This window comes from Dipodomys spectabilis, unplaced genomic scaffold (genome assembly GCF_019054845.1).
Source record: "Dipodomys spectabilis isolate Male_0828 unplaced genomic scaffold, ASM1905484v1 ptg000069l, whole genome shotgun sequence".
Classification (NCBI taxonomy): domain Eukaryota; kingdom Metazoa; phylum Chordata; class Mammalia; order Rodentia; family Heteromyidae; genus Dipodomys; species Dipodomys spectabilis.
The window spans coordinates 16,712,469-16,725,000 of NW_024870746.1; the positions used below are offsets into that span (position 1 = coordinate 16,712,469).

Consider the following 12,532-nt stretch of genomic DNA (forward strand, 5'->3'; position numbering starts at 1 on the left):
TAAAGAAACTTTCAAGGTAATTCCTCAGAAACGTATTTAGGGAGGCTATTTTCAAAATAACTTTACTTTGAAACCAGTTCTTATTCAGCTTGGACTCACAGTTTTATTTCCCACAATATAATATTCAGTCAGTTTGGGACTCTGTACTTCTAGTAAATACAGACACCTTTGGTTATGCTATCCCTCATGAATATTTCTGGCTGAGTAAATAAAATGATTACACGAAAATGCACATGGCTTTCCTTCTGAAATAATTCTTAGGTGAACATTTAAACTAGTAAATCATAGTTTTTCTAGTCCATGATGGTAGTTTGTACAATGAATTCAAGGTTTAATGTAATTTAATGTTGTTGTTGGATTTAAGGGCTCTGAAGTCTAACCACCTAAATTCAAATCCTGCTATGAGAACTTGAACAAGCTACCTAAACTCTGTGCCTCAGTTTCTTCAACTGGAAGTGGGTGATAATAACACTTCTGTTGCAGGTGGGCTGCAAAACGTGGTCTAGGAAGAGTTAGCGTAGGTCAGTGTTCAGAGCAGTTCCCAATCATAAGTCATGTACAGTTCAAGCAATAACGAAGTTGTTACTTGTACAACACTTGCATGAAGACCATTTTAGGAAGCAATAAAAGTTATAAAAACCCTTCTACTTAGTCAATTTGGGTGTGGAACAATAATGATAGCAGTTAATATGACACAATAGAAAGATTCCATTTCTTAAACTACTGGGTTTTGTCTCTCTCTCTCTGTGTTGATTAGCCTAGCATTTTGCTGTTGAAATGTAAAGAGTGAGCCAGGTGCTGGTGACTCAGACCTGTAGGGCTAATAACTACTGAGATCTGTAGGATTACAGTTCAAAACCAGCCCACAGGTAAAAAATTAAAAAAAAAAAAACTCCATGAGACTCCATTTCTAAAATAATTAGCAAAAAGCTGGACTGGAAGCATGGCTCAATTGGTAAAGTGCCAGCATGGGCAAATAAACTGAGCAAGAACACAAGAGCATGAGGCTCCTGAGTTTCAGCTCAGGAGATGGCAATAAGAAGAAGGAGAAAGAGAAAAAGTAGAAGGAAGAATAGAAGCTTTTGTATTTTTGGAAAACAAGAGTATAGATCCAGGATGTGGTGCTTCATTGACTGCAAAGTAGAAATCCCACATCCCATCTAGAAGCATTTGTAAGACCTTTCCTGTTTTCTCCTGGCCATGTTAAAAGCCAATTGTTGTCTCCTCAGGTGTGATCAGACGATATGGGTTATATCTGGATGGTGTGTTAATTCACAATTCGTCAGAACTCAGCTGTCACGCTGATGGATTTGCTCCCGGAAGCTTACATTCCTTCCAGGTCCTGGCATGCACAGACAGGGGTTGTGCTCTAGGCCCGCTGGTGAGTATATGAATTTGCATCCTTGGCTATCAGGGAAGATCTCAGGGTTGCTGACTCACGTTGCATGGCTAGACTTTCAAGCACGCAGGAGATATTTTTTCTTGATAGAAGTTAATTTAAGAATGACTAAGATTTTCTACCAACATAAATTTCAAAACCACCCAGGGGTTCAGGGAAGAACAATGCATATATTTTCCTGAAAGAATAATAAGTTGGCTGCTTTAATGGACAAACAGATTTGCCTAATTCAATGATATATGTAAGGTGAGATGATTTACTTCCTAATCCATGGCTCAATCGTTTGCGACTAAAACGTGAAAACTGAGCCAGGTGCTGCTGGCTCATGTCTGTAATCCTGGCTACTCAGGAGGCTGAGGATTTCTAAATGTTTAAAATCCAGTGAATAGTGGTGTATAATTGACCTAGGCTAGCACAACAGTCCTTCATTTCAAAACATATACTTTTGTGCATTTTTCTTGATTAAATAGATTGAGCTTTCTTTGAGGAGAATGCTCATTAGTTTTAGATATTTTTTGGCAATGTTTGCTAATTCCCTATCACTTTAATGCACCCTATCTCCATTGAAGAGTGTATTATATAAACATTACCTTGAAAATGAAAGACCCGGCTCTTGAGTTTAATTCTTGCTTCTGTATTTCTGATCACACCTCCCATTTTGTTTCAGGGGTTGGTTGCTTTCCAAGCAGTTAACATTAGCCATGGTGAAGCTGAGTTGTCTTTATTGTCATTAGCATTTTATAGCCTGGACCCTTCTGATAGATCCTTACCCTTAAAAGCAGCTATGGCAACAGGCCAGTTTTTCTTCTCCATTCAAAAAAAACAAGACAAGGAACAAAAGAACACTTCATGTGCTCTTGGAAACTTACACTTAAAAACAAAAAGTCAATTGTGGTTCTGGTGACTTTTACCTGGTCCCAGATCATCTCCCCATGTCCTAGCAAGTTTAAACCAGGGGGACACCGTTATTGATCTGTGTCCTGTACAGATAGCCAGTGACATTAACCTTAAGAAATCAAATGCCACAGTGCTCTGATGGGAAAGAGGAACACAGAATTGGTCTGTAAAACCTACTCTGCCACAGCCTCGTCCATTCCACACTGGATCCTGACGTACAGCACAGTGATTTTTCTCCCTGGGTACTTTTTCTTTATACTGAACTCAGTATGCAAACACTTTTCCCCAACCAGTGATCCATCTCTAATCACTAGGATTGAAAAACAATGTCTTCATTTAGAACAAGTCAGCCAGATGCTGCCAAGAAGTTAAAGCCCATGATGGTCTTCAGTCGGCTCTGGAAATATTTTTGTGTTAATTACAGTATGTTTTATGCCATTAAGGTATTACATATCTGGGTATTTTAAATAATCCTGTACATTTACCAGAATCACAAAGGATGTTACAGATTCTATTCTTTTTGTTGATATTCTTCTTAATGTGCCCTTATTGATTTAAGAAATCTATGATTCAGTCTTCAGAACCAGACTTTTCTGAAATTAAATTCTAATGAAATATTCAAAGAGATCCAGCCAAATCTGATATCATTTAAAGTCGGATGATACGATATTTTAAATGCAACATTTCATTGATACAAAAAAATGTATCACTTCATAAATTATTTGCTGGCAGAAAGCAAAGATTAAATTTTTGGAAGAGCCTACTTTTTGTTCATTTAAGAATATTTCTTAATAATAAGTTTTGCTTTTGGAAATAGAAGCCTGTTTATTTGTTATCTTCTGTATATTGAATATCATTATTTCTTGTACAGGCAGAGACATACTATTCCATGTTTTCTACAACAGCACCATTAGAATTGGCAAGTTGCAGAGCTAGAAGCTCAAGTGATAGAGAATCTGCCAAGCAGGCAAGCTAAGCAAGCTATATGCCTTAAGTTCAAACTCCAAGACTATCAAGACAAAAAAAAAAAAAAAGTAAGCCTGGTCTGTGACTCACATGTGTAATCTTAACTACTCAGAAGGCTAAGATCTGAAGACTGAAGTTCAAAGCCAGCCCAGGCTGAAAAGAATGGGAGACTCTATTTCTCATTAACCAGCAAAAAAAAAAAAAAAGCTGGACAAATTTGTAGAGTACTTTAACATAAAAATATACCTATTAATTCTGTATTCTTATCATTTTAATGTGATCATCACATCAACAGGTTTTGTTTCCTTAGACAGACGAAAGCCACCACGCTTTTGGTAATCAGAAGAACCTGATTTCCCTATGATTTGTCTGGTGATTTTTTTAATCCATTTACAAAGCATATTTGACTTTTCAAGAAATTATAACATAAAAAGCAAATTTCCAGTGCCTTGAATTTTCATTTTAAGGTTTGACAAATTAAATCCATTCATTGGGAATCTTTGAAACTATGGGGAGCAGGGATGAACATGCACTTGAGTAGCAAAAAGCTTTTTAAATGAATCCCTCACTTTCAGTTATATTGGGGAGAAAGTACTCAAACTTGGCATTTTTACAATCCAGCGAGGTTCACAGGACCAGCCATCGGTGTTATCCCTTCTCCTCCCCCTTAGCAGGTTAGACAGCAGTAGTGGAGGCGAAGGCTGAGAATTTTATGACTGTCTGCCTTCAAAACATCCATTGGATATGGAATCCCCAGGGGGCACCTTAAGGATGAGTTGCAGAACTGCAGGTGACTCTGATATGATATAGTTAAAAAGCTGCCCTGATGTCTTGGTGAGGAGATGTTTATAGACAAACAGACCAAGACATTCACACTTCCACACACACTCACTCTACACATTCATTGCTTACAAAGAAGAAAAAAAAAAGTGTTATTTTTAAGACACCTGCATCCTAGTGACAATCTGTGTTATAGCTGGGAAAAAAATCCATAAGGAAAGCTTCTTAAGAGACAAACTTTCCACTAAGCCTCAGATTTCTCAATTTTTAGGAAGAGAAGGAGTTCCTATTTTTGAAAGGGTTGGTGTGAAAAGTTAAAAAAAAATATTCTTAGAAACATTTCTGGTGCAAGGTAGTTGTATCAACCACAAAAATATATTTAAGTTTCTTCCATGTTTTTATTGTACCTTTGTTCACAAATACTTTTTCTACATGTAAAGGGTTTCCCCATGAAAACTAAGTCAATTGAGATGTGCCAAGTGCTTCTGCCTTATCACTGGCATAAGTCAAACTGGATAAATAAAAAGGTGAAACAAAATGAACAAACACACACACAAAAATCAACTCCTGCTTCGAGCACCAACTGTAATATAGAATAAAAGCCAAAGTGCTTCTCCAGATACATATGGAATTTTAAAAATGTTTATTTTGAATTAATTAGATATTTGAGGATATTATATGTTACTGCCCTTAATTACTCAATTTTTTGAGTCTTTTCATACTTGGAAGTAATTTTCTATCCAATAATTTAAGCTATCTACATAGACATAACTGCATTATAATGAAATATTTAAGTGATGAATAGATATATTTCTAATGTAGCTTTTTATCATTTCTTGTACATCATTATTAGATTAAAAATGAGTAAGAATTATAGATCTAAAGAACCAGATAGCCTTTCCTCTGTTAAAAATAAAATGTCCTGTGACCTCAAACTTATTAAAAATTAACACTATCATTTACACATTTATTTTCATAATTGGAAAAATGTATTCACCTTCACAAATAAAGCCTTCCTAATTGAGACTATTTGCCAACTTCAGGCTTTCCTGTTTGATTACCTTCTTAGGAGACACAAGTCTGCCTGTACTTTAAGAACAGGGACAGAGGGCTGGGAAGGTGGCTCAGTGGTAGAGTGCGTGCCTTGCATGCATGAGGCCCTGGGTTCAATTCCACAGCACCATATAAGCAAAAAGAAAAAAGCCGGAAGTGGTGCTATGGCTCAAGTGGTAGAGCGCTAGCCTTGAGCTGAAGAGCTGAGGGACAGCACCCAGGCCCAGACTTCAGGCCCCACAACCAGACCCCCCCCCAAAAAAAAAAAACAGAGACAGAATTGTCCAGCATACAATTAATTCTGAAACGTCAACTATTTCCTGGTGATGCTTATGAATTTGTAGTAATTAATTTACTAAGTTTAAGTCAGTGAACAGATAAAAGAAAAGATTTTTAAAAATTGAACCCTTCTCTACAAATCCATCTCTACTTATTTAAGAACTGGACTCCTGACCAGTCTGCAGCTTAGCTTTGTATTTGAGAGTTCTTCTCTCAAAGCAATTTGTCTTTTGCTGTTTCTGCAGAAGCTGATTAACACCGTATCAACTACTTTTGTGGTACTCCCTTAAGGATGGATCATTCAGGTGCATTTATTTCTTAATGTCAGCACAATGCCACCTTTGCATACCTGATAGTAACCAAGCTTAGAGAACAGATTGTGTGTGTGTGTGTGTGTGTGTGTGTGTGTGTGTGTGTGTGTGTGTGTGTGTGTGTGTGTGTGTGTATGCATGCTGTGTGAAGATGCTTGGTATGGCTTTTCGGCCAGTCAGGACTCACTCTGACACATCCACCAGGACCTTAGAAAAGGAGACCGAATGCATTTTGTTTCTTTCACAATCACATAGAAAATATTTTTTCAGGCATTCTAAAAACTCATCCATGGCTGTTCAGAGCCACAGGCACAATCTCAGTGTGAGCTGATCCACACATTCTGCAAATCACAAACAACTACCTTGGTCAGGAACTCCGATTCTAAGCATTCACAGCAGGGGGAAGAAAACATGAGGTATGCTTTGATCCTGCTGACAAAATGAGGTATTCAGACAAGATGCTACTGTCAAAATAGTTTACTTCACAGGGGAAAAAAAAAAAGAAAAAGACAGAGAGAGATTTCTTTGAAGAAATGTGCTCAAAGCAAAGTATATACTTATCTTATTTGCAAATGAAAATGCATCTTTTCCCTCTCACAGGTGGAGAATCATACTCAGGAAGCTCCTCCTGAAGGAACAGTAACAGTGTTTGTCGAAACAGAGAGATCCCAGAAACCCCGCTTGAGGTGGGAACCACCTTTGCATCCAAATGGACGTTTAACTTACTCAGTCCTGTTCACTGGGATTTTCTATGCAGATCGAGGTAATTTGTGTGCAAGATTTAAACTTTAAGTGCCACTGGAAACCAGTCTGTTTGCATCTAAAACCTTCCTTTTAGCAACAGATTTTAATGCCTTTTTTCCCCCTCCTAAAACTAACCTTGTGCTGGTAAGCTCAGGCTGACAGTTCTCAAGTATGTGAATCTCCAGAACGAGTCCAACATCCTCAGCTGAGAAAGGACTGGAAAGTGCATTCCCCAGCCCACACCCCACAGAATCAGAAGCTGTAGGGGTGGGGTCCAGAAGTCTGTGGGTTGATTGTTGTTGTTTTGGTCATGAGATTTGAACTCAGGGTCTGGGTGCTCTCCCTGAGCTCCTGTGTTCAAGGCTAACACTCTGCCACTTTGAGCCACAGCTCCACTTCCGATGTTTAGGTGGTTCATTGGAGAACAGTCTCTCAGACTTTCCTGCCCAGGCTGGCTTTGATCTATAATCCTCAGATCTCAGCCTCCTGAGCAGCTAGGATTACAGACATGAGCCACCAGCATCCAGATCAGAAGCCTGTGTTTTCACCAATATTCAAAGGTGCTATGGGTCCACCTGTATCCCTATGTAAACAATTTGCTTTTTCCCTTCCCCTCCCCAAATTATACCAACATCAAATACAGTGAAAACAGGGGTTATACCATGGAGGGACATACAAAGCAACAAAAAATGAAATGTACAAGATGCTATGTGGAAAAACTAACTTTGCAACTTGGATTGGAGTGGGGGAATGTAGTCGTGGAGATGGGAGGGCAGGGATGGTAAGAGAAAAACAAAGGAAACAAAGGAGGAGGCAACAATGCTGGATAAGAAATGTACTCATTACCTTGCCCATGTAACTGTAACCCCTCTGTATGGTATTTTCACAATAAAAAAACTTATTAATAAAAAAAGGTGCTATCACGCACCATAGGTTAAAGAAAGACCAACCTGGTTACAGTTTACCATTGCTGTGCTTTCTGGCATTTCATCTACCTGATACCAACCATAGGCCAGTAGTATCATATGGGAAGTGCCAGAGATAAAGTAAGATTACATTCTCATAATTTTTATTGTAATATATTATAATTTCTCTATTATCTTATTATTACAAACCTAATTTTTAAATAAAATTCTACCATATGAATAGAAAAATGTTTGTATAATATATTCAGATATGTATATATGCATGTGGTAAATGCATATATATGTACATGTACATATCCATATGATTTACAGATACCTATCTTTATCTATATAACTTATGTAAGTAGATATATATGTGTGTGTATAGATAGAGAGAGAGAGACAGAGACAGAGAGACAGAGACAGAGAGACAGAGACAGAGAGACAGAGAGACAGAGACAGAGAGTCAGAGAGAGAGAAAAATTTGGTCCTGTCCATGGTTTCTGCATGATCTAGGAGAGCAGTTTGGGGGACTTTCTCCTACAAATAAGAGGGTAGGATTATAGTCTCCTTTTCTGCCTTAAAAATAATTGTTCAAATAATACTTCTGAAAAGATGTGAGCTTTTATTTTGAAATTCATCTTAAATAAGCTACTGTACCTTTTCATATTTCCCAACTAATTTGGTAAGTCTGGTGTATGTGTGAATAAATTGACAGAACACGGATTATATAGTGCATGGGATTTCTTGAAAATGGTACCAGAAGTGTGCAATTCAGTAACTTAGGGACTGTGATAGCATGATGCTTATTTTAAGCAAACCCTCCCATAGAAATATCCAAGGGTATGTTTTACCGGATACTTTTATTTGGTATTTTCATTAAATGTCTCCATCCCATTCTGCCCCCCCAACTGAAACAATTATGCTAATTTCCTATGAGATGTTTTCAGTATTTGTTTTCAAAGTAGGAGCCGATAGATCTGATCATGGAAAGTTGCACTTGTTATTGGATGAGTATACTGTTCTTTAAGTTCCAGTTTTCGCTTGTTTCTGAATGGTTTCTCTTTGTGAGAATGAATACCATCCTCAAAACAGAAAAGCCAGTGGAGACAGAAAACCCAACCATTTGAAATACGTGGAGGGAGCTCTACTTTGTGCACTGGAATATACAAGGAGTGAAGGCGAGTCAGAGCCTAGGCTGATCTCCTCAAAGATTGGTGTGTCCTTTTTTATGCAATCAGGGCTTTGATGTATTCTGCTCTGAAGCACTTGTAAGATTATGAGGTTGAAGGAGTGATGATCGATTTGAAAAAAGAAGCAACATTTAGGCCGGACCCATGACAGCCCAGCTATTTCCGCCAAGGCAGCTGGGTGAATAATGCAAGAGCCATCTTCCCCCTCGTGTTTAATCTTGCATTGTTTTTGCAGAGAAAATTTCTGCTTGCCTTCTAAGTCATGTCATCTTCGGTTGTCAGCCCGTCCCTCAAACCATCAAAACGGTATTAAATGTTGCAAAGCTGTGCAGCAAGAGAACTTTCAAAAGTCAGAACCCATTTGCAGAGCAGCCCTTGTAGAAAATGTATTCTGTTCTCGGCAGAATTTTCCTTCAGTTCTTTCCACTGAGAAGTTTACTGATTTCTCCCAGTGGAATCTGCTGGAATTTATCGGTTCATGGTTGGCAGTCACAGATTAAGGTAAATGTCGATCTGTAATGACCCTCTACATGTTAGTATTGCAGTAAAGCTGGGCTTTTATGTCAAAGATATCGGAGAGGGAGCTATTACACATGACAGGGGTGATCAAGGGACTCCAGACCAAGGCAAGCATTATTAAATATTGACTAGTTCTGTGATTTATGTAGAGCTGGAGGAAAAAAGTGACTTTTTAACCATTATATATTCTTCAGCAACGAAAACCAGCCATTTATCTCCTGCTGGTAGTAAAGAACAGAGTGCCTGCATATTTTAGTGGAGGGAAAATCTGGTCTTATAAATGAGATGAACTCCTCCATAATAACATTTCAGTGTGTTAATTGCCAAAAGCAAAACAGACAAATTGGAAGCAATTACAAGATTTGACTTAAGGAGTTTTGCATTCAGCTCTGGGGTTGGAAGGGAATGAGATGGGAAGCTGAGGGAATGTTTGGGAATGGGCCCCGGGAAACACTTGTCATTGGCTCCCTGTCACAGGAAGGCTCATGGACACCCTTAAGTAAAAGGACTTCAAATAGCGTCTGGTCCTGTCACCCATCAGCAACTGGGTGACATTTACACGGAGGGTAGGGATGTCGGCATGGCTCTACAAGAAACAAATTAAACATTAATTCATCAAACTTATTTAAGATATCATCTGTTCACTAGATTTATACAAAGCTTATTGAATTGTCGAATGGTTAATTGGTTATTTCCTTGACATAATGAACAACTGTATTTCATCCTTTCCTGTGATGGCTGGCAAAGAGGTGGTGGTTAGAATTTATAAGATAGAAATTCAGCCAGGAGGAAGGAAGCCTAGCTTCAAAAGAGCTGTGTCTGCACCCTGCGATGGAGTCACTATTTCATCAGGCAGAATGGTGGATGGGCTGTATAAGTGGCCCGCCCAGGATTTTTGTTCTACACATCATCAGCTGAGGTCCTTCATTTACAACTTTACAAAGTCAACACTAGGTCTCCGGACAAGTAAGGCTGCATTCATCAAAGTGTGAATTTCTCTTAAAATTGTTCGCTTTCGACAAAGTGTTCTAGTCTCTTGAATTAAAATTTAAAAGACAAAAATGTGGATGAGGCCCAGGGGAGAGTGGTAAAGGAATGGAGAGAGGAAAGGGGAGGAGAATGCTATCAGAAAATGCAATACATATATCCAATGAAGGTAAGAAGATTGAGCTGAGGGGAGTTAGAGAATGCAGAAAGGGGTGACATCAATGAAGGTATATTGCATTATACTTATGAATTGGTTTGTTTAATGTGAACCTCTTTGTACAACTACTTAAAAGAAAATATATGCATATAATTAAACATTTTGATGGCAAAAAGATAAACAGTTTAAATGTCAAACGTGTTCTAGAATCTCAGAGTAAATTTGTGTGCTTAGATTCTTGTATCTTTCTAAAATACATTCATATGGAAAAGTAAATATATGTATATGCTCCTTCGTGAAATATCTGCAGTCTTCTTTACAACTGTATGCACAAGGGATATCAGGTTTTACCCACCACTGTACACCATACTTCTTGTTTGCCTGTGCCTGTACCTGTCCTGGGGCTTGAACTCGGGGCCTAGGTGCTGTCCCTTAGTCTTTTCACTTAAGGCTGGCACTCTACCACTCTACCAGTTAAACCACAGCTTTTTCTTTTTCTGGTTAATTGGAGATAAGACTCTCGAGAGGCTTTTCTGCCTGGTCTGGCTTTGAACCACAATTCACAGATTTCCACTTCTGAATAGCTATGATTACAATCTTGAGCCCCTGGCAGTCGCATTTGTTTTGACTCAGTAAATTCAGAGAAATTACAGTACCAGTACCTAAACAGTTTCCTCGTTCATTGTCCAGCTTCCTAGTATTGCTTATTTCATCATTAATCTAAGTAGTTTCCTAGGAATGGACATTTAAGTTACCGACAATCTTTTATTTTGTCAGAAAGTATCTTCATGGATCAATATATAGGGTATGCTATTTCATATTTTTAAGAGTATACAAAAGCTAGAAAAATTCCTGAAAATGCACTGAATGATCAAATAAAATGTAAACATAAAATTGTGATTTGGGGGAGATTCATCAATTTTCACTCCAGGAAGACCATGCAATCTAAGTAAGGGTACTTAAATCCACACCTTCACAGTCAGAGTATGTGGTCCAACTGCTCTTTGCCAATTTGATGTGCTAAAATCAGAATCGCAAAGCACCTTGAGTACGCAGTTCTGTTTTAGGAATTAATCTGAACATATTTTCATGTGTCAAGCTTGCTTGCATTTCTCTTTTCTATGAGTGCATTATTTATATCTTTGCCCACATTTTAGTTAAGAGCTGCTTAGTATGTTAGGAAAAATCTGTTATAGGAGTAACAATTCCCACCTTTACTTCATGTTACTAGTTGCTATTTTCACTCATAAAAAAAAAACAACAAATCCATATACATTTGGAATTCATACTGATGGATTATGTAATAAATGGATCAGAATTTAGTTTTATCCAGAAAACATCTCATTGATTCAAAGGCCTTTATTGGATAATGGTAATCACGTTACACAGGTTTTAAAACAGGTAATATTTTCACCATTATTTATACATATAGATAATTCTGCACCCTAATGTATTATAGTATTTTAATTATTAAAAATGTAGAACCTATTTTGAAGCCTTATGTCTGATTCCCCTCATTATCTATTTTATAAACATTTCATTCTTATTCTTCCCTTTTCATTCTCAATATTTATATATTGCTAATTCTTTCCAAAACCTTTGAAGCCATTTTTATAAGGATAGAACTGAATTTGTAGATAGTTTAATTAGAATTAATATCTTCAAGGTATCAGGTTTTCTAGTCAGTAAAACAATTACATTTTTTGCTTTCTGTATCTCAGAGTTTGAATTCTTTTTACACAAATCTTGCGCATTTCTTTTGTTGAGCCATTGTGTCTTATAATTATATATAACTTTATAATTACAAAGTATGCATTAATATGTGAATATTAAAATTAAGTGGTACAAAAGTAATATGAAATAACTACTTTTCAAAAATGATGGGTAGACTTCTTTCCAGGACCAATCTTCAGAAATTCAGATGTTCAGATGTTTATATCTATCACATCCATCTGCTACCAATCAATACCTGGAGTCTTGTTTACTACTTGAATTTGTTGTCACTTTCCCTAAAGCACAGAAATTTTACCAGGTAGAAAATATAACCTTATGAACTACATGCACCAAAGTTTGGATTTAAAAAAAAAAAGAAATTCTATCCTTTTAGAATTTGCAGAGAAGACTAGTCATTCTGATGCAAAGAACCTCTGTGTTCCTATGAGAAGTAAAACAGAGGTAAGTTTACAAACAACTAGACCTTTCTCATTGTTTAAAAAAAATACTATAGGGCTGGGAAGGTGGCTCAGTGGTAGAGTGCTTGCCTTGCATGCATGAGGCCCTGGGTTTGATTCCTCAGCGCCACTAGGTAGAAAAAGCTAGAAATGATGCTGTGGCTCAAGCAG

The 12,532-nt window shown here is 37.5% G+C and overlaps 1 protein-coding gene across 1 annotated transcript in view; it reads left to right on the forward strand.

The window, feature by feature from the left end:
* Ush2a (usherin) overlaps positions 1–12,532 on the forward strand; it is a 635,341-nt gene that overhangs the window by 332,191 nt on the left and 290,618 nt on the right. Inside the window, exons 35-36 of the mRNA XM_042681986.1 lie at positions 1,230–1,381; positions 6,286–6,448. Of these exons, the coding sequence (XP_042537920.1) occupies positions 1,230–1,381; positions 6,286–6,448 (315 nt within the window). The remainder of the gene's footprint in view (positions 1–1,229; positions 1,382–6,285; positions 6,449–12,532) is intronic.